Source organism: Seriola dumerili, unplaced genomic scaffold (genome assembly GCF_002260705.1).
Source record: "Seriola dumerili isolate Sdu_G_001 unplaced genomic scaffold, Sdu_1.0 BDQW01000319.1, whole genome shotgun sequence".
NCBI lineage: Eukaryota > Metazoa > Chordata > Actinopteri > Carangiformes > Carangidae > Seriola > Seriola dumerili.
In genome coordinates, this window is record NW_019174574.1 from 2,141,707 (window position 1) to 2,164,895 (window position 23,189).

The window sequence follows — 23,189 nt, forward strand, 5'->3', positions numbered from 1 at the left end:
GCTCTACTTTATTTTTAAAGAAATAAACCTATTCTAACTCCAGAGTTAAAACTTTAACAATGCTGTTTGGGGTTAGGCAAAACTAACCGCAGTAAATGGCCATTTAGCTAACCATTAACTTGGGTTAAGACAAACTCGTAATTTCGAGTACAACGCATTTCCATGACAACCTGTTAAATTAAGGGTGGCCAGGAGGGTCAAACTTAGGAGATCCGCGGAAATGGGTGAGTGGTGAAACGTCACCAACTACCACACTGTAGTTAGTTTCAAACCAGAAAACTGACATAAACGAAGTAATTAATCATTAGGTTATGTTAAAGAACTTCTATTAAGATTTTTGACAAAATATTTAAAGTATGTTTAAAAACTTGGGGGCTTGGTTTGGAATAGAAGGTGAAAATGGCCAAGTTAAACAAGAAGGCGAGTCTATTGTTGATGTCAACGAGGACACGAATCATGAAATAAACAAAACGACGGCTGCTGTTGAAAGTGAGCGGACAAGTGCTGCTGAGAGAGATGTTAAAGGCTTCAGTGGTAAGTTTGATAAAGTTTAGTATAGTAATAGTATGGACAGTCGATTTTGCTGAATGTGTTCAGTTGCTTTGCTACATCTGCATAACATACGTAACGGTGATCATATTTTTTGCAGGTTTCATCTATAATTTCGCCAGCAGTGCCTCAAAGAAACTGTCCGAGTCCGTGGTTGAAACGGCACAAACATTTAAGAAAAGTGTAGAGGAGGGAAAAATAAATGGAATCATTGATAAGGTAAATATCCCTTGGTGTGTAGAAATTAAATGATTTCACATCCTTTTGTTTGGCCTGCCGGATGAAATGTTTTCTTCCCTCAGACCATTTTGGGTGATTTCCAGAAAGAACAAGAAAAGTTTGTTCAGGAGAAAAAAGCAAAAACGTTTGGTAAGTACTGAATACTGTGTTTATTTCTATATTCACTCAATTATTACTGTTTACACTTAAAGTGGTCACTTAACAGTTACTTAATTGCTTGCTGACCAAAAATGCACAACATGTAAGTATATTAACATCACAATACCATAACTACAAGCTAGTTTTCATTGTTACTAGGTGCTGCTGTGCCACCATGGGTCGGTTATAATGAAGAGGACACCATACAGCAACAGATTTTAGCTCTCTCAGCTGTTAGTATTAATCCTTACAAGACATTTATTTTGATATCAAAACAAAAAAAGTAGTTGAATTGTGCATCTATATAATATTAAGCGTATTGCTTAATATTGCTTAATGTTTTGACAGGACAAAAGAAATTTTTTGCGAGACCCTCCTGCCGGGATGCATTTTCACTTTGACTTTGAGCAAATGTATCCAGTTGCCATGGTGATGCTGGAGGAAGATGAGCTACTCAGAAAGATGCGCTTCCATCTGGTCCCCAAACAGTGAGAATTTCTTACTTACTGTACATATTAACTTGTGTTTTCATCATGTGCATCTCTGCACAAGAGTGGGTTTATTAAAAACAAAAATACCTCATTCTACCACAGAGATGACAGTCTATTCCTTGATGTCATTCTCTTTAGGGTGAAAGAGGAAGTGTTCTGGAAGAATTACTTCTACCGTGTGTCCTTGATAAAACAGTCGGCTCAGCTCACAGCTCTAGCAGCACAACAGACTGCTGAATGGAGGCATGTGGAGAAACCTGGCTGCAGTCCTCAGGATCCTCATCAAAAGGGTACAATCTACTGTGTAGTGTAAAACTATAAGGCCTGTCTTTAATCTTAATGTTCAGTCAGTGAGAAGAATAAAAATAATAAATTTTAAATGATAGCTTCACACACAAAAATCCATAAATATTAAATATAATCCAAACAAAAAGAATGGTGAGGTACGGGCAAACATTGTGTGGTAAACTAAAAAGTTAGCTAACCCTAGGAACTTTTTGTACATTGAATTTTAGCATTGGTTTGTGCCACAGTCTGCATAACAGCAATGTTAAAAGCAGAAGTAGCGAATCATTTCTATGGATTAGTCTGCACTGTTAATGTTATTGATCACCTTCTTGAGAGATAATGCCAAAATGATTTTTTCAGATGTAGTTAAAGGGAAAAATCCATCTGCCATCTGTCGTACCAAACCGAAGTCAAGTGGGGTAAGCTCCTGTTTTCAAAGTTTAAAACACCCAAGAAAATAAGAGCATACCTAATAAAGTAGTAAAAAGACTAAAGTCATTGTAGTTACATTCAGACTTTGCTCTGTTTCCTTGATGAAAGGATGAAGAGGAGATCTCCACCAGCCCGCATGTGTCGGAATTTGTGAGCGATGCTTTTGACTCATGCAAGATAAACGAGGACGACTTGCGCAAAGAAATGGAACAGCTAGTTCTGGACAAGCGGGAACATTCAAACACACAACAGGGCAAGTCTTCTTGTCCAACTGTGTTTTCATGTGATTGGTAGAGTTGTTTATCAGAGTTCAGTGAGTGACCCAACATTTGTTGTTTTCAGAGGAGACTGCGGACTGGGAGAGAGAGCTGCAGGAGGAACTTCAGGAGTACGACGTGTTGGCTGATAACGAGAACCACGATGACAACTGGGACAAAGAGATTGAAGATATGCTAAAGGAGTAGTTAGAGCAATTAAGCTCCTAGCCTTAACTGTTTGAAGGACACCACCGCTAAAGTCATAAACAGCACCTGATGACAGTTTTTATTCTCCTAGTGGGATGATTAATTTCAATATTGGTCCTCTGAAAGAGATGGAGAAATACCACTGAATGTCATTAAGATTTCACTATGCTATTTATAGTTTAAAGTTCTATCAGAAAATATTCAATATTGTCTCCCATAGTTAAAAGAGGAGGAGATATTGTCCTTCATCTCAGATTCATAAAGTGCATCTCCACAATGAATAGAAAATGTTCCTCAGGCTCAGCCTCAGGAATTAATTTTGCTGAACAGTGGCCACTGATCCCACAAATGCCAATTACAGGATGATACTAAATTTTAAGCTGAAGCGTAACAGTAGCACAAGGAGAGAAGAGTCACACAGTCAGCAACCTGACTCATCAACTTCTGTTATTCAGCAATATCAGTGTAAATTGTTTTTTGTCTAATATTAAAGATACATTTAAGATGCAAGTGCTGTTATGATGATTTCAAGTTCATGCTGATTAAAACATCCAGGTACAAAAATAATAAATAGGTTCAGTGTGAAGTATGAAATCAGAGACCTTAGGCTTTGATGTGCTTTGGTCTGATGCTGCAGAAATAACTTAAACCAAATCGAGTGATATTTTCTTTCAGTTGCAGAGGATTATTATAAATGTGAGCCATATAACAAGTTTATCCTAATACTGAGCCAACACTTTTTTTTTTTTTTTTGAATGAAAACTATGTTGTGTTGGTTTCTAATAACACACAATAGCCTATTTTCATATTACTTTTTTTTTTTTTTGTTAGTACATTTTTTGGGGCTTTTTATGCCTTTATGATAGCACAGTAGAGAGAGACAGGAGATGGGGAGGCAGAGAGAGGGGGAATGACATGCAGTAAAGGGCCGTCTGATGCGGGATTTGAACTGGGGCCGACTGCAGCGAGGACCGTAGCCTCTGCATATGGGGGGCCTGCTCAACCCACTGCACCACTCGACGCCCCTTTCATATCACTTTTTAAAAGCTGTTGATAGTGTATTACTGTATAGACAATGTGTATTTTATCAAAATGACACAATGGATGAACATACTGTATGTATTTGTTGTGATCAAATGTCTCGTCTCCATACACTCACATACTGGAGATGCTGATATGATGTACTCTGGAAAAATGCAGGTCCAAACAAGCTGTGTTCTTCCTGTTTGTGTCAACATTTGTTCAGGAAAATGGATCCAAAAGCCTTTGTCTTTTGTGTTTATACTTATACAAACTGTAGTGTTTTGTTACATTTCTACCATCAACTTTATCAGCTTCAATAAATCTCCTGCTTTTCTTAAGTTAATACATGTTGTTTTATTTAGTTTACGTTTATAATCTGTTTTTGGATACGATGTTTTGTCACGAAGCTTATGAAACCAAAGAATATCTTTATATCTCATGCTGGTTGAGTGTATGTAAACATGTCTTTGTCAACGTGTAACAACACATGGAAACACATTTGCTCTTTTTATCACCAAAACCAGGCAGTTTTTTTGTCCTCATGTCTGTGAGTGACCTGTGAAGAATAAAAGGAAACAAGCTGTTTGTGACAACAGACTTTCCGCCCCCAGAGTACTCTTTATTGCTCAACTTGACAGGAAAACATAACCTTCCTCCTTTATCCATTTCAGACACTGTGCCAGTAAACTGCACAATTTATCCTCAGCGAATAAACACAAGTCCAGTAATGTGAAACACAGGTTGCACTGCACCCGAGCTGTAGCTACTGTATATTTCACTTTATACATCAGTCACACATCTGAGATACAGAACAGCACACACAGTCAATTATGCATGAAAATGCTAATTTGTAGTTACTGTATATAAAAGAGATAATAGAGATTTTATTTATTTAGAGACGTAAATCAACTATGATATAGAGGAAGTTGCAAAATGGAAAAAAAGAAAAGTGAGTTCAGAAATAAAATAACCAATACCAGCTTCTTAAAGATGAACATACCTGTGCAAGATGAACATAAAACACAGATTGAATGCCAGTTTATGATGTTTGCACAGTCCTGTGTCCAAGGCATCTAATACACATGTGTGTATGTGTTTGAGTACTCATCAAAGTGGCTGGAAACTACTGTTTTAGTACATAAAAAAAATCTCAATACTCTGCTGTGGTTTATGACGCTATTGCTATTTTATGCATGGTCACTTTTTCAGAGTCACAGTAGTAAATAGGTAGTTAACATGCTGTGCAACATGACACATGGACAAAGTTTCTTTGTTTTTATGTTAAATCTACCAATTTTGAGTCAACAGTGAAACGGCTTTAAAAGACCCTCACAGCTGTTTTCAGTTACTCTTCCTCATTAGACCTCTGCTCAGGTTGGAGTAAGGTGGAGCCATGCTCAGTGTTACATGAGGTCACCAAACTCCCTGGGCTAATGAGAATCAGAGGTCTAATTTGGTTGCACATTAACACAGGAGTGAGGGAGTTGTCAATTAACACAGTCTGTACAGGCTTATCACCTGGGAGGAGCTCTAATGAAAACACCTGAGAGGGTGGATTTAAGGTGTGTAGGAGCTCTAAATTATCACCTGGTCCGTGGTCTGTATGAAATCAGTCTATCAAAGAGGGAAAACAGTGATTTATAGTACATGCCCCCATTTTAAATTGGATGCATATGTGAAGTATGAAAGGGGAGGCCTGTACTGACAAACCCATGGAGATCCTATAACTAGCTATGTGGAGCCTTTAGCTCTTTGTTTTGGTTTAACATCCACACTTTATTGTATGTAAGTCTTACCACTGTCAGCCACCTCACCTTCAGCAGCATCAGGCAGTTGTTAACATCACACAGGGTCTGCTTAGCCTCCTGTAAACTACCAGCCCAAGACCAAAAAGCAGTTAGCTAGTCCACTAGCCTGTGAAGAAAGCCACAGCATGTCTACAGACAAAGTGTTTCAGCCATGTTTTTCAGTTGCCTGACAGAACAGATAACCAGTCCAGCTCACACAGGTCATGTAACAGCTCACATTTTACTCGCACTATAAGCCCGTAAACGCAACCCAATGTGTATTTTTATATGTCAAATATATTTTCCTGCATTTTACAAACATACGTACAGTGATTGTGTATTGGGCTGTGAGCCCTGCCAAGCTGTGGGTGACCTACAACTCAGTACTGTACCCTGAATGCATCCTGTGTAGACACAGACGGAGCACAGGAGCTGCTGCTGCTTTGTTAATCTGCTGCTCTGTCGACAGCCACTGTGTAGACATAGTGTCAGATGTCTGACTCCTGAATATTCTATATTTCCCTCAGCTGGTGGAAACCAAAACAGAGCTGAAGGAATATTGGACTTCAGCAGGTGGCCAGAAAATAGTAAAATCATGTTGCTCCATGTCTGCTGGACAACTTAAAAAGGCGATAATATTTCAGGGCTCTGTCAATGTCATCTTTCTTTGGATTTCTGCCACCTAGTGGCCAAAAAAGGACTAATTCAGCTTTAAATCAAATAATCTGGTGCCTTAAACTGAGCCTTTATAATACTGATTAGATATTTTAAGAATCCACAGTAACAGTTTTTTCATTAGAAAAAAACAAAATTCAATAGTAAACACGAAGAAGAAGAAGAACAGTCAATTTAGTTCTTGCACATTACACATAAATAAAATAAACTCATTGTATTTACCTGCTACATTGCAACAATGGGACAATAACAGATTCTTTCCATCAGAGATTAAGGCATACAACATTAAGTGGGATTAGAAACCAGCAGAGTGATAACGGTCTGTAAACTGAGATAATACTTATAATATGACACAGAACATTTTCACCAGTCTTTTCACTTGAGACTGCAGTGGTGCATTACAGTGTAAGGACAGTGTTCAAAAACCAGGTGCAAGGTGTTTTGCTTGAAACTACAGTCAGGTTCATGATAATCACAATGCATTGTTAGTCGAGATGAAATGAAATTCTTTGGTTTTGTTATTGTAATACTTTTGACTTCCCTTTGCAATACTGTATATACTATACTTTTTCTGCAATCATGAATCTACTTCACAGGATAATGTGATCCCATCGGCTTTGGTCAAATTGAGATTGAGCAGTTCACTCAGTACAGTACCTTGGTTGTGAACTGGAGAGCAGCAAAAAGCTTAATTATGCAGAATTTTTCCTTGGTAACAGTTAACGTCATCACACTGAACAAATAAATAACTCAGTAGGACATACACAAACAGTGCAACATGTTTGTCTCAGAAAAAAAAAAAGAAAGTAAAGGCAGAGTTGTGGAGCAGATGCACCGTGTGTGTGTGTGTGTGTGTGTGTGTGTGTGTGTGTGTGAGGTTGTGTGTGCTCAAAGGTGAATTGGAGTTGGAATCAGCTACATACAGCAGTTTAGCTGGCAGATGGAGGAGTGTGTGGCAAGTGATGATGATGATGAGGACCATGTTTATGTGAGTCCAATTTCCTCCAGCACGCTGCGGGGGGTCTCGGCTTCCTGTTGAGGGAGAGAGGAACCAGAGCTCCAGTTAAGTGTTGAGTGAGCTAAACGTCACACAATGAAGATGGGAGATTTCAACACGAACACTGTTACTCAACTGTGCAGACACATACACACTGTGACGCCACATTTTATCTGGTTTAATGTTACAACTATCTCAATATCTCAATAGCAGCAATCCTGGGGGGATGTTTGCACGGTGTGACAGGCAACCATTCAGTTGTTGGCTTCATGCAAATGGTTAAAACAGTTCAAAGTTAAAGCTGCATTAATCGATTAAATTAATACTTTATCAAATTAATATATGTGGGCGGTTGTAACTCTACAGCTCAGTTCATCCTAATGTTTGGGGTGTGATTAATTGATGAAGTTAAAGTTGCACTAATTGACATGGCTCACAGTGAGGAACCAACAACTCTGTAGTTCAGCCCCCCCCCCCCAAATTCTACATTAATACATTACATTACTACATTACTAAATTCATATCAGGGAATCTGATGGTACAAATAGTTATTCAAGTTAAAGGGCCCCTACTGAGTTTTCTTGTTGAGTTTTTTTAATTCATTTTCCCAAAATGTGCTGTTTAGCCTTGAAGCCCAACAAATGTGTTGAGTATTTTAAAATGTTCATTGTTTGCAAGCTATTCTTCTTCTTCCCTGTCATTGTGAATGCATTGCTTCACCTCTCTTCACGGTAACAGCACAAACAGTTTCTCATTGCAACAGAGCGAAACCGAAGGCAGGAGAGTGAATGACCTCGTTTGTCTGTGTGCGCAATGCAAACAAAACTCATAAAAACACTGTTCCAGTAGCACTGCTAATGGTCAAAAACTCCACAGGGCACCTTTACAGCTGCATTAATTCATATTTTTTATATTGATCAATAAATGTAAAGTGAAAGAGGTGGATTTGAGTAGGGAACCCACCACTCTGTAGTTTAGTTCACCCACCAAATTCTACATTCATATTTGGGGATTTGATACCACAATTAAAGTTAAAGCTAAATCTAATCAATCTTAATCAATGTAGTAGCTACAATAATGTGTATAAAGACATAGACATGGTAATACAGGAAAAGATGAGAGCAGGTGGCTTTTGGCAGAAAGAAAGAGAAGCACTTACTTTGGCATCCTAAAACAAGGTTCAGCACAAAGTAAAGAGAGGAGTTGCATCAGAGCAGTGAGACAGAAGTCTGGCTTCATGGTAAGAGGAGAAAAACAACCCACTTCCCCACAGTAACTTCAAGGTGTCATTTCAATTTCAGTACAAAATGTTCAACCCAGATTTTGAAACATAAACTATGCATTTTCACCAATTACAGACTTTTCGCTCTCAGGTAGTTTCTGCTGGAATGATGTTTCCCTTGTCGCCTGTTATGTCGGCTAACCCTCTTCATCTGAAGAACACATGGAGCTGAGCACTGTTCAGTGCTGAGGTTTCAAACACACAAGATAACAACTGCAGAAAAACTACATCACTGAATGTCAGCTCCAACTTAACCATTAACATAGGGACCAAACAGTTACATCAAAGAAAGACACCAGTGTGCTCTAGTGACAAATAATCATAAACAATTTATTCATTATCTATTATATACATTGATAAAATATCCTCAATTAATCACGATAGTCTATTAATGCAATCTGTCTTCATTAGTAGGACACAGATGAACAATGACTGATCATATAAAACATTTTAAGTGCTTAGTCAGTGTGCAGTTATGACAGATAAATCTAAGTGTAAAGCTAATTATTTCAATTATGTTTGATTTCTTCTTATGATGTAGAAAGTCAAAAGAGCCCCTTGGTTAATCAGTGCAAATATTTCTTTAGTATTAATCCCATTAATATTACTTACCTTCAAAGTGGCTTTTTGCCATTTATTTAAATAGGAAATAATCAGGGTCTATCAATAATTTACAAGATAAGGATCAAGAATAACTCCGCTTATAACTGGACAGATATTAAAAGGCTGTCCCCTCTGTCCCATGGTCAGAGCAAAGGTTTGTTTCAAACTCATAGCAACAACAAATCCTAGAAATTACAGCAAGGACAAAACTAAAATGCACATATATGTGGTTTGAATTGAGAATATATGAGCAAAAAGACATGAAAAAGTAACATGACTTCTCCTGCATTCTCCTCCCACATATGGCTGATGTAATGTGAAGTCAGACATAAAAAGACCAATGAGGAAAGCAATAAAAATATGAAGTACAGAACTGATGGGATCAACACCTCTCACACATAACAATGACTTCAATGATGAATCTGTGTTTAAGTAACATCAGAATTGAGATGCTCATACTGGAATTCAAGCATTTCTTTTGAAAGAGTGTGTTAACATTGAAATACTGTGAAGGTGCGCCATTTACTTAAACACAGTCAGAAATATTTATGCACCTGTACTGCAACCTGTGCAACAGGGGGCAGACTTTCCCTACAAGTTTTGAGTGGCAATAGATGAACAAGACCATCCCTCATAACAAAATACTGGATATGACTCATCTTATTTAATCTTAGTCTGAGGTTTTCAATCATGTGTCAACACGATCCAAAAGTTTACAGATGTTTTTGAACCAGAACAACATCAGCTGATGTAAACTGATTTTAACTAATGACTAAATTAGCTCCTTAAGTGGTTTGTTGAACTAAGGAATTGTTTTTCTTTTTGTTGATCTTGAAATGTCATTCTTCACATTGGAAACATTTCAGAAATAAAGCCACTGAAGGTCAAGAGATACAGCTGAAAGCTCTGGAAAAACTCCAGTGAGTGGGTCTAAAGTTAAAATAATTTGTCAAACAGCAAACTTAGGTTGTGATGGCACATGATAGAACCTTGCTGCATTGCTGGTGCAATGAAACAGTAAGTGGACCAATGACAGGCATGGAACATATCGCCACAACAAATATGACTCGATAGAAATATTGATGAATTTTAGTTTAAGTAGATATTATTAAAACATTTCAATTTACTTTTACTATTGGGACAAATTTATAACATGACTGTCATGTATCCAGCAGAACAGTGGACTGAGAATATTATGACGGCCCCCAAACCAATGGCAATGACAGGTGCTCAGAGGGAAGAAAGAAAGGTGCCAGGCACTGAGGAGCTCAGCATGCAGGGTGGATAGCAGCAGCAGCAGCAGCAGCAGCAGCGATGGCAGCCAATCAGTACACAGGCACATTAAAGTACTCATGACGGGGCTGGGGGAGAGAAATGCACACAACTTAGAAAACACGAGAACATTAGGTTGTAACAGCCACCTCAATCACACACTTCATTCACAGGACATGCAGGAGACAGAGCAGCAGGCAGGAGGCATCAAGAACAAACTCTCATCACTGTGTTGCCTTTTAAAGACATGGTTTATATATTATGGGAAATATTCTTATTCACTTTCTTGCTGAGAGTTATATCAGAAGAGAGATAGCACTCTGATGTTTGTCCATTAAATATGAAGAATGAACCAGGATGTTTTTATAAAAATAAAAAAAAAAGCTCAGTTACTTCCTGGCTCTGTCTAAACTTTACTAAGCTCACTATTTACCACATTATGTCTTGTTTGTTTAATTGGCGCAAAAACAAAAATGTAAAAAACACAATTTGTACTTTTATGTGGAGTTATCCTGGAATGGTAAGAGATCAGGAGGTTGCTGAACCTGGATGAGAAATAGTTCCAAAATATATTTAAGCAATTAACTCATGGTTTCCCCCTATTTCCAGTCTCTATGCTAAGCTATGCTAACAATCTCCTGACTCCAGCTTCAAATTTAACATACAGACATGAAAGTTATATTGTTCATCTCATGTAGCTCTTGTCAATAAAGTGAATAAGCATATTTCTCAAAAAGTTGAACTATTCATTTAAGGATTCCTTGAACTGGAAATTTTATTTTTCCTACTCACCCAAAGCCAACAGACTCACAGTGGTTTTCTTCTGTCTGTTAATCTTTATAGTAACAGTGAGCTGAGCTAATTAAGATCATAGTCAGGATTTCATTAAGGAAAAAGCATCCACAAATCTGTTTGATCCTGAGTAAGATTCCCCATTAGTGAGAGTCATTTCAGTTTGAGTGATGTGTAAACAGAAACAGTTTGAACGGTGCACCGCTCAATGTTTTAAATGTATGTAACTGTGACCACACAGTTAAAGTGTCGCCTCTCCAGACTGCAGAAATGGAGTCATAGAAAACATTTGGTGGTGCGGACACTGTCCATGAGATGTTACACATACATGAAAAACAAAGACAAACAGAATAAGACAGACTGTGTTTCCAATACAAATATGTGCTGTGAGCCGTGGAGAGACTGTTACTACTGACAGGAAACCAGGAACGACACCAGGAACACTATCTGAACCAGCACGAATCAAGCTACACACAGACTGATATACACAGTGAGAGGACTGAGACTAGTTCTGACTATAAGGCTCTAGTGGTACAGACACAGAGTATTCACCTCAGCTGCCTAGTTCTGGAAAAGACCAGAGGACTCAGAGGCCATACTTGGGACCATCACACCTGTGAGGCAAACATTTTTCATAAGGACAAAAATAAACAGAGTGATGCAACACTGATCAACTCAGGTAAAGTCCAAAACTCACAGGAGCCTACATCGCCTACACATCTACAGTGTGTGCTCAGGGACCAGGAGACTAACCGTGCACCTCCACAATAACAGTGACCTCTTCACTGGGACGTCTCTGTTCAATTTACCTCTGATGTCTCACATGCAGAGCTGGAAATCTTCAGAGGCATCGCTATTCCAAAAGAAGATCTGCTTGCTGGCACCAAACTATCGGCCAGCTCCTGAGAAATGTTTCATTAAAGGCTTATTAAAATAGCTTCAGCTAAAATCCCCTGTGGTATGTTTCCATGTAATCACTGAACTATGCACTCACTAATGCCTTAAAGCTCAAGGGCCAAAATTCCAAATGTGCCCCAACTCAACCCTTGCATTATTTCAACCACGCAGTTGTTATATCTACTAATTTACAGTATATGTATGTTATATTTAGATTTTATGATTATAATAATTTTTGTCCTCAAGGAACAGAATTTGTTTATTATCTTATGAACCATTTGTTGGAAAGTTGACAACACACACAAAATCTGCATTTCACCACTGCACTGTTTTAAAAGTTCATTTGATTAGTCTGATCACTAAAATACACTGACAAGGACTGTGTCCTAACTTAGGGGTCGCATCCTTCAGAGGCGACACGGCTGTCCCCTTTCAAAGGCTCCTTCAAATGGGTCCTTCTTTTCCTGGACAACGAAGGATCCAACAAGTGGATCCTTCATGACACAACGTATCCCAAGATTCATTGCGCACCAGTAATGAAAATAATATGGCAGCAATCAACACCGACAGAGAGCCTGAGGATTACGCTGTTAAATGTAAGTGTTGGGTTTCAGCTAAGTTCAACAGCTAATGGTAACTGTTAAAACCAAGGACCTTAAAACCTCAAGTTTCTGTACAAAGAAGTTATGTGTTGTCAAAGTTGCTAGGCGACAGGAGCTGTGCTTTGTGACGCAACAGTAAGGACGGAAACAGCTGGTGACGTACAAGACCAGAATGTCTCATTTCAGTTTGACTTCGCAGTCTATAACGACTACGAAGGGCCACACCTCGTAGACGATGGTCATTTCGGGTCAAATGACACCTCATACAAAAACCTGCAGAATCAATATTAAAACAAGTAAATGTAAAATACTGTAGTGATATATCAGAAAACAACATGTATCATTAATCTGAGCAATTTCATTCAGTGCTGTTAGTAAAACAGGCTAGTCTTCACACAGGCAGCATAGCTCTATCACTTTCATGTTACAAGTTACAATTTAGAGTAAACTGTAAAAAATACAAATTACATCTTACAAATTGTTATGTGTTACAATTACGTAAAAGATTATTCAAATTTACGATGTAACACAAAATCCTGGATTATGCCGCCTGTTAGTGAAACTGAGTGTATTCAGACATGTTTGAGTTCATGCCTGTTATTCACATTGTGTCATGTATTTTTCACTCAGAAGTACATGCAGGTCAAAGTTCACGGCACGCAGAACTGGAAACCCATGCTGACCGACTGACTGCACCAGTCTTGTAGTTACCAATTGCCTGGACGGAGGCACGGACAGACCCTAGGCCCATTACAAGAGCTCCTCATTAGGCAAACTTCCCCAGTCTTCACTCTGGCTCTATAAATACAGAATTGAGCCAATCAGAGACGGGTTTCTCTCTCCCTCTCAGGGTAAACCTGAATTGGCACTCTTGAGGTTCTGACCCCACTTATTCCCAAGCAAGAATATCAATTAAATGATTTTAAAAAGCTCCTCAACTCATACACTTTAAAGGAAAAAGGCTACCTGAGGAACTTACCATAAGCCTTTTAGGATCACAGTACAGTATGTTCCCTACAGTACGGCTCCCTGATGGTACTGCTGACTGTAAATCAATGAACAGCCTCACAGTTTGTCCTTGGGGATTATGGACTTGGCTAAGCAGCAACTTCCTCACAGCAAATGGTTGTGGGCCACAATCAGCTTTTCTAATGCGTCTCAACTTTACTGCTCACTTCATTTCTTCAGGCTACTTCTCTTTCTCAGATTGCTAACATGAGTAAACTCTCTGTTTTGTCTGAATTTTGTCTTATTCATAGCTTTATGTAGCAATATCACAAATATGGTGAATGACTTAAGCCAAAACCATGACGAAAATCAAATATCAATTACAGGGGAACAGAATATTTTTTTATGCTTTGGCATAAAAATATTCATAACATCATAACATCATGTCTCAACTAAACCTGACTAAATATTGTCAGGCTAATATTTCTGAGTTACTGAGCTTTTCCAGGACATCTGTATCAGTAATCTTTATTATTCTTATTCTAAATTTAACATATTTTATTATACACTTATTTTTAAACTTCAGAATATCCTTCCACAGATATTTTTGTCACTCGTAGCAAAATATGTGGGATCTTTGCCAGAATTGTTTGATGCTGTATGTAAATATCATCCCCCCAGAAATGCAGTGTAGGTCGCTCTCTACAGTTCACATCACTTTTCTCCACCCGGTGTTAATGGGGTGTCAGCAGTGACCTGATTTTGCTTCCCAGAACTCATTAGCGGTGGCCTTTTTGGCTCACTAACTGACTAAATGTTGATCAAACAAATCCAGCAGAACCCATCAGTCTGCTGACAATGATTAGGTCAATGCTACACTAATGTGTAATCTAAAATACAATATGTGTTTTTGCCCCATTTGTATGTGTTCAACATTAAAAGCTGCATTCACTGGCTAATCCTCTGAAATCATTGATATATTTTGACAATTTTGCATTCTCTATAGAAATATTTATAAAAAATGTATTCTATTAACCAGCCGTCAGGACTTCTGGAACTTTGTGATGTCACAACCAAGCCCCGCCCACCTGGACCCACCATCCAACGTTGCAGGATTTGGTTTCTCTGAGTGTTTACCTGAAATCTGCTATATTCTTATCTGATTACTCAGAAAACAGTCAGCTAATCAGAAGAGAGGCTTAAAGCCTCCACTCTTCTGATTGGCTCACCGACCTGTTGTTACTAGAGCTCCAGAGAGAAGCCTGAGAGAGGAGATGTAAAACTACACTGAGATGGTGTTTGCTTCTTAAAATCACAAATATATCTTCTTATGTATCAACACTTCAAATAAAACACAGAAGAAGAGGAAATATGGAGCTTTAAACTTCTGGTTTAGATAATGACATTAACAGACTGAAGTGAAGCAGAGCCTCCTTTGTACTTACACTGAGACACAGTTGTGCTGCTGAATATGCCTACAGTCAGGATCATAATTGCAGTGACACTGTGGTTCTGCTACTGTAATTATTCTCCTTCTACATGAAATGCTAATGTGGGCCAGGAGTGTTTGTGTGGCCTCAGCAGTGCAGACAATGAGGATTTGTTTCTGGGCTGCACCATGATGCTCCCCTCACTTCACTGCTTTTAAACAAGACCGAAAACACTGTGAAGATTGTGTGAAATATCAAACTGGAGAATCACTTTCCTTTTAGATATTTATTGTTACTGAATGTTAATGTTTTAATTGTGCTATCAACCACTATCCACTATCTTCCATATTTTGGACATGCATATTTGAAGGAATATAAATAAGAAAATAATTAAAGTGATTAATGTATATTTCTAAATAAGTAGTAATAGATTTTAGAGTCCTATTATATTCCCTTCAGTCATCAGGACACTTTTTCTCTCCTGAGCAAAGCATTACTTTTCACAGTCATTAATGTCGCTGTAACAAATTTAAGCTCCTTGTGAAAAGTCCCTCAGGGTGAAAAACTATATACCTGCGAGGTCATTTAGATATGCTGCAGCAGAAGTTATGGGTTAGTGCCTAGGATACAGTGACACTGAGATATCAGGGATGGAGTCATTACAGAGCAGAAAAACACACCAGCAACTGCAATATCTACAGTGTGCTCCTGACACTTGAAATGTTGGTGTTGCTGGTTGTTTCCTGTGGCTTTAGTGTTGTGATGGTGAATCTACAGTATGTCTAAAGCTACTGATCTAACACTACAGCGGGGGTTATTTGGGTTTTAACAAACAGTACCTGCAAACAGGCGCATCTGAAAATCTATATTCTGCAAATCACAATAGCAGGAGAGAAATATGAGCTGAAATCAAGAGCAAAATCAAACAAAATGGAAAGACAATACAGCACTGTGAAGTCAAAGAAATGAAAATCACAAGAAAATAAAATGTAAAACATTTGTGAAAAACCACACTCATATAGCTCAGAAGATGAAATTAAAGATGAAGTTAACACTGAATGAAAGAAACACTGTGAAGCACGAGCAGCTCAGTGACCTCTTACACTTAATATTATAATGAAGTTAGCGCTCATCTTTCACAAAAGCTTAGTGATTTAATTACTTCAATATTTTAACTACTCTGCTTTTACTGCGAGATACAACCACTCCTACTCTGACTAATGAATAATAATAAAACTTAAATTTATAAACCTTTAAAATTTCATGTCATCAAATTGCATTTTTATACAATTTATTGTAGGCATTTTTCACCAACGCAGTGTATTAGCATTAAGAAGCTACTTCTCTGTACAGCAGCTTCATTGTTAATCTGACATTCCTGCCCTGGATTCAAATAACCTTTACACAAATGATTCAGCGTGTAATCCTGTGTTACCGTTTGTAATTTTACTTCATGGATAACAGCCTCACTGTTTACTGTTCATTCTCCTCAACCAATCAGAGCTGGATTAAGTTACTGCTAAACATTTTCTACTGTTGCTGCTTCATACTAAAAGTTGTCTGGTGTGTTTTATTGTGAAAGAGTCACTAGGAATACAATATACTATCGTATCGTCACATATCATTAACAGTGGTCATTTTCTACATCTTTTGGACAGTGGGTCAGTTTAAAATGTTGCAGGGAGGAATGGAACAACACGCAGCAGCCACAGTGAGTGTATGTCCATCCACCAATTTTTGAAAAGGTGGAAATTCAAAAAAAAAGTTTTAGTTTATGATTCAATAATATTCAATAAAAACAATATGTGACAAACAGTGGTGGAAACAGACTCATCAGATAAACTGCTCTGAAAAGTATTAAACTGTCTGTGCTGTTGCCACCAGTAAGCACAGGTGTCACCAGATCAACCACGACTGAGATCATAAAAACTTCACATGAGGAAGCAGGACTGTACTGGGGTAAAAGATTCAGACTCTGATTCACTCCTCAGTTCCACCTGACTTTGCTCTGGAGAATCAGAAATGTCAGTGATGGCAGATGACCGATGAAGTGGGAGAAAATGAAATCATTTTAATTCTTATTTTGATGTAATTTGGTGCCTTACCTCCTGCAGCAGGTCCGCTTGCTCAATGGCCTTTAACACATTCTTTTTGGATGTCTCCTGAGCCTCCCCACCCAACAGGAATTCATCCAGAATGAAGTAGGCCTTCTCAAAGTTGAAAATTATGTCCAGCTCACAAACCTGTTAATCAGTAATTAAAAACAGATCTAGTTACAAATGAATTGTATTTTAAGTCTCGGTTTAACAGGTGGCAAACACACGATTAGCAATGTCATCAACAGAAGTGAGGGGACAGCAGAAACGCACACTGCCAAAGTATTTATCCAGTAGCTCCACATATCTGTGGATGATCTCCAGCGTGATGAGCTCATTGTCCTGGTCCTCTATGGCACAGCAGAAGTACAAGCTGGCATATCTGCAACAGAACAACAAGCAGCCAAGTTCAACTTGACTAAGTAAAAAAATAACAGCATTTTAAAAAGTATTCTACTGTGAAAACTGCAACGTCAACCTGACAAAGTGAATGTAAGAGGAGCTGACTCTCAAAAGTGATATACACCGTCTCCCAGCTCACTATAATAGTGCTGAGAGAGCAATTCTCGTATTATCAGTGACTGCTGTTTACTGTGTCCAGGGTATTCATTTAAAAGCCAGAAGCCAGGTGCAGAAGGCTGTATCAGTTAAGCCTCATTCTGCCATGGTTCCTTATCCCTGATAATCCCTGAGGCACTCTTTAAGCATGTGATGACCGGCTAATAAAGGAGCTGATCGGTTGATCCCTCACAACCAGCAGGTCAGGAGGGCACAATGGACCAGGCTGAAGATTTTAGGAAGACAAGCATAAAGGAGCAGGTCTCAAACTGAAGTGGACTAGAAATTGTTGGCATTATTGATTACAGTTATTTGATCAGCTTCCCCTTTTTTTGAATTATTTATTGTTTCATTGTCTACGCCATCCCTGTCTGCTGTTTGTGCAAGTTAATGCATGGTACAGCCAGGCTCAGGAAACAATGACTACAGTTCAGATGTTCAGTTGTCTTTGTCACAGAGAAGTGAAACAGCACTTTTACTGTAGCTGACCCAAAGTGTACCAGCAGGCAGGGCAACAGGACACATGTAGCTCTATGTAGAGCAAGTAAATAAAATGCTTCTCTACTGTGTGTTGCATGTGGCAGCCTGATGACACGGTTCGAGCCTACACATGGATTTGTTGTTTATGACTTTTATATGGTTATATTGTGAGTTTTACACATGGCAGGAAGCTCAGTCTTACTTGGAGCTGCACTGTACTGTTGGCTCTGGTTCTTATTCTTGAAACAGTATCTATGTGTTTCATGAGCAGCATGAAAAACATATAACTTAATATATTTGTGTTTTGGACTGAAGGTTGAATAAAACATCTCAATCTGAGCTGTAGGAAATTATTACTGACATTTTTCACAATTTCTGATGTTTCATAGAAAATAAATATTAATCAGCTAATTAAGAAAATAAACATAGATTAATCAATAATGAAAATAGTCACTGGTTGCAGCCTGAGACATGCTGCATGTTTTCATGAAGGCTGTATGTTGCAACATTAGTTGCTGCACCTTATCAAAATCTCTGTCTACAGCTGTGAGCTCTTTTTCAACATGAAGACAGGAAACCGTGGTAGCTACGCTTTGCTGTAACTGTGTGCTCCAAGTCTCATCTTTCCAGATTCTATTTCACACTTTATATTTCATACTGTGTCATAAACAGCCTAAATATCAAACAGCAGCAGCAGTTATTGTCTTTGCTGTATCAAAACAAATTTCCACTGGCCGTTCTGAGACTCATCCGGCTGTGGAGCACATCATGTATGTACCTATCTGACCTGACAACTTATAATTTTCATTTCTTCTCACTTTGGTTAATATGTGAAAAAATTAAATAAAATAAAGAAATAGGACTTCAAAATGTCTGTGACCCTTCACGTCTCCTTAAAATCATAACGTCTCAACCGAGGCTGAATCATGTTCTCAAAACAATTACTACTCTCTGACCTCTTTCGCTTCACCTTCAGGACAAATATTGTTCAATTTTGGCAGAGAATTATTGCATCAGTACACAGACAGTTTACAAGAAATCTCCTCTGACATGTGAGTAGACAGGACCCTCTCTCTTCAACTGTTAGCTGAGCTACACAGAACTAATGTATTCTGACCCCTGCCGTACAACTAGATCCACAGGCAGCAGCCCTAATCACATTTAATAACACCTTTATGCCTTAATTGTATGTAATAATAGTCAATTTAATTGTTGTAGGCAAAAAACACAGACACATATAAAAATAAAAAAAACACACACAACCAAATATTATGAAAAATGCAAAGTAATTTATTAAACTATTTAAATTTAAGAAAATCTGTCTGTTTGAGCTGTGGTGCAAAGTCGCTGACAGGTCAGCACCTCCACCACTGTGTCTGTCTGGCCATGTTGGGTCACTTGAGTTCACCAACAGTCTGGCTGCCTGTCCGTTGGCACGGCAACAGGACATAATGAGGTAAAATGAATGCTCTTTCATGTTGTCATAATGCCTTCATCTCTTTGATAACATTCTCCTGATTCTCTGACCGTCTATGAATGATAGGGCTGTCAATTGCCCTGGGAGGTGTGACAAACTCTGTGAGCATTCAACCAGTCAACATTTTGCTCATACACAAGTCCTATTTCTACGCACCTCTTATATACAATCTTGAGGTCTCTCCACTCCAGGAAGCTGCACATTTTGGGCTTTCGAGCCAGGACTGTCTGCACCAGTTCTCTGGTGATCTTCTTTTTCTCCTTATCAGACAAAGGCACGTACCATTTTTGAAGCCTGAGCTTGCCTTGTCGACTGAACAGAAGCATGAACTGCATCTGAAATGAAGAGATGAGAGAAAAACAGGAGCTGTGACACAACACAATGAGGAACAAGGGGAAAGCGTGGGTGGTTAAAGACAGCTGCAGAAAGATTCAAAAAAACATTCAAAAGAGCACCTCCGCCCACTTTTTATGGATGCCAGAGGTAGGAATTAGGAGTCAGGCTGATTCTGACAAGTTCAGACAAACTGAGGAAATGACTGTGAGAGGTGCATGAGACATCACCAAGATTAATTAAACTTGATTAGGTCAGTCAAAGTCTGGATCTTTACCTTCGTACAATAATTTAATATACACTCAGTTGGCAGTTTATTAGGTACATCTAGCTAAACAACAACCCTCGTTCATGACGTTATAATGTTCAATTTTTATTCAAATACTTGTGATTGTGATGTTGATTCAACTGTGTGATCATTTTAGAGGCTGCAGTCTGTGGTGCTTTTAAACTGTATTGCATTACACAGACAGATGTTTCTGTTATTTAGCCTTCTCTCATAAATATAAGTGGGGTGGACAAAATATTAGAGACACCAGTCCATTTAAGGCAATACAATTCAACAGCAGAACAGACTGCAGCCTTTAAAATAACCATATAGTTGAACCAACACCTCTTAAAAAAACTATAACAAGAATGAAGGAGGATTCACTGCAGGGTTGTTCTATTAGACTGTGTTAAATGCCCCATACAAACTCCCAGCTAAGGGGAAATGGCAGTAGAATAGCTAACCTAATAGTTAGTTGTTAAGCTATTTACGTGTTGTCTGCTGCCATGTGTTAAAGATAAACAGCGCAGCATTTCACTTCAGGTTAACATTTCTGTCTGAACAGTTGACAACATATAGCACGTTTAAAATTCTTCAAACATTTGAAACAAATAACACAATCAGTAGTTTATACAGTCAATTCTCTACCGTTAAAACAGAAACATGACAGAAATGATCATCTCGCCTTTACCATAATCAACACAGCGCAACGGAAGTATCGTTAACACCGTTATTCAGTGATTAGCATTAGCCCGTTCAGCCGACGCCACGCTTACTTAACACGACACGCGACCAAACGTGTACAGACATTTTAGTGTAAACGGTGAAATAATATTAACTGAAAACTACTTACCTTGTACAATAATACTGTATCTCCCTCTGAAGACCCGAGCCACCCAACAGCACCCTAAAACAGGGCCAGTAGGCATCGAGCATCCTGATTGGCCAGTCAGGCGCTCATGGCGTTGTTCATTGGCTGACATGTCACAGCCTTTTCGACGCTTTAACTCGTTGTCGCGGATGTGATTAGCTGCTGTAGACATCAATCAAACCTCAAACAGGCCGACTGGTTCCGCCTATTCAAACGTCATCAACAGAAGCAGCAGCTGAATGTTTGAATCCAGGCGGAAGAACCCGGAGAGATGTTCAGCAGATTGTAGTGTGTGATGTTGATGTTGATAGAGAACAACATGGCCATAATTTATAGGCTAATATTATATCCACCAGGGGGGCAGCAAAACCTCAGAGTGAATGATACAGATCCCTGATTCAAGGTTGGAATCTAGTCTCTCTTTCTTGAAGTTCTCTTGTTTGTCTCACAGACTGAATTTTTGCAGCTCTGTCATTAAAAGCTCTATTCTTGCGAATTTGAAGGAAGGAATTTATACCATTAAAGTACAATATAGACTAAAGCAGATCCTGCATTGTTATGTTGCTGTGACTACATCTTGTGCCAGAGCCCTTGTTAAAAATCTAGTTCTAAGACCGTGTCAGGGACTGAGCAGATACAGAGACACAGGTCTTTGGGAAAATAATATCAATTTTTTAAATTTATTTTTTTACTATAATTCTGGGCCCATGAAAATGTCAACACAACAGAATTAAACTTAAGCACTAACTGAAAAAAACTATACAGCACAAAACTGACCTCCTGACTGAAACATAGGGGAGACATATATAGTGGCTGATCAGGCCATTCAGACACATGGGGGACAGACCACAACATAACCATTAAAGCAAACTACAATAATGACAAAACATGTCAGCATAATGCTACCCCATATTAATTGAGGAAAAATAATAAACAAATAAACTCAACAGAATTGTCAAAGTATTAATACCAAAAACCCAAACTAATAAAGACACTGCCCCCGCCCATGATGCTGAAGCAACATGGTGCAGTCCAATTTGCAATCAGCCCCCATATAAGCAGGCTTGATGGTGGTGGGGCGTTTTTTGATGGCCAGCCTGGCAACTCCAGCTGCAACCCCCCAGGAACTGGTAACTCAAAGAAAATGTAGTTAATTTCGTAACACAACAAACAGCTTAAATGTATTTAACTAATTTAACAAAATTGACAAAGAAAGTTAAACTAAATGTGTGCACACCAAATAGGTAACCATGCTGTCAAATATTGCTAATAAAACTGTTATAGTAAACCAAAACATGTGAGTAATTATTTATCTGTTTGTATATGTGCTTTTTTTGCTCAGAAAGAGACTCTTACAGTAGAGTAGATTAAACAAATGAAAAACATTACCACCATGCCTTGGTTCAATGTGTGGCTGCTGGTGCGGCCATCACAGACCATCATCAAAATATTCCAGTTAAAATTGTTTAATCAAATTAAAACAAGCTAACTTGAACACAGAAAAGCCTAGGCCAGGTAGAATTATTCCATCATAGGAGACCATGTTAGATTGTAGGTCTATGGGCAAAGTGAAACTGTGATGAGTGTAATCTTGAGGGCAACAGGACTCCTGTGGACCAACAGCAACATTTTTCCCCTGTCAATCTGGCTATGGTTTTGCAACCTAAAATTTAATCTACAATTCCTCTTTCTGGCATTATGTGTTTATATTTTCAATTTTCATATTCCTGTGTAATACTTTTACAGAGACAGACAGTTAATTTAATGAAGTTATTACCACATGTAAATAAAACATTGACATTTGTGCCTCTGGCTGAGTTCAGTGGAGACGACTGATGAATTAGGGTCAGATCCTGTCCAAGTCTTGCACTTAGCTGGGCACAAAAAAGGTGACAGCTGATTTCACAAATGTGACTCATTTCTCATAAAGTTTTTTGAACTTACTCGCTGCTCACATGGGTGACTCAGCTTTAGTCTGTGAGGATTCTGTTGTTAAAAGGTAAATAAATGCACTTATATAACACTTTCCTGGTCTTATCAAGCCATATTCACCCATTTTCACGCACACACACACACACACACACACACACACAAACACACACACACACACACACACACACACACACACACACATTCATTCAGCGCTTTCTTTCTACACATACTCTGCTTCTACCACCCACACACATACACACACTC

At 38.5% G+C, this 23,189-nt stretch overlaps 2 protein-coding genes across 4 annotated transcripts; one reads left to right on the plus strand and one right to left on the minus strand.

Moving 5' to 3' along the window:
* Window positions 1–224: 224 nt before the first annotated feature.
* On the plus strand, window positions 225–2,602 carry syap1 (synapse associated protein 1). The gene is made up of 9 exons (XM_022759042.1): window positions 225–534; window positions 650–768; window positions 852–918; window positions 1,087–1,160; window positions 1,276–1,415; window positions 1,557–1,708; window positions 2,067–2,125; window positions 2,247–2,391; window positions 2,481–2,602. Exons 1-9 carry the CDS (start codon window positions 357–359, stop codon window positions 2,600–2,602), a joined length of 1,056 nt encoding a protein of 351 aa, XP_022614763.1. The 5' UTR covers window positions 225–356.
* A 1,606-nt stretch (window positions 2,603–4,208) lies between these two features.
* Window positions 4,209–21,047, minus strand: LOC111231783 (AP-1 complex subunit sigma-2). 3 transcript variants are annotated; one of them, XM_022759021.1, is made up of 6 exons: window positions 20,976–21,047; window positions 19,678–19,856; window positions 17,280–17,388; window positions 17,016–17,153; window positions 15,750–15,780; window positions 11,576–11,647 (listed from the first exon to the last, which is right to left on the minus strand). In XM_022759021.1, the coding sequence occupies exons 2-6, from the start codon at window positions 19,854–19,856 to the stop codon at window positions 11,595–11,597; spliced, it is 510 nt and encodes a 169-aa protein (XP_022614742.1). In that variant the 5' UTR covers window positions 20,976–21,047; the 3' UTR covers window positions 11,576–11,594. The 3 variants fall into 3 exon arrangements, with proteins under 3 accessions (XP_022614743.1, XP_022614744.1, XP_022614742.1); XM_022759022.1 differs by lacking the exons at window positions 11,576–11,647; window positions 15,750–15,780 and adding an exon at window positions 4,209–7,119; XM_022759023.1 differs by lacking the exons at window positions 11,576–11,647; window positions 15,750–15,780 and adding an exon at window positions 8,676–10,330.
* Between the last annotated feature and the right edge of the window lie 2,142 nt (window positions 21,048–23,189).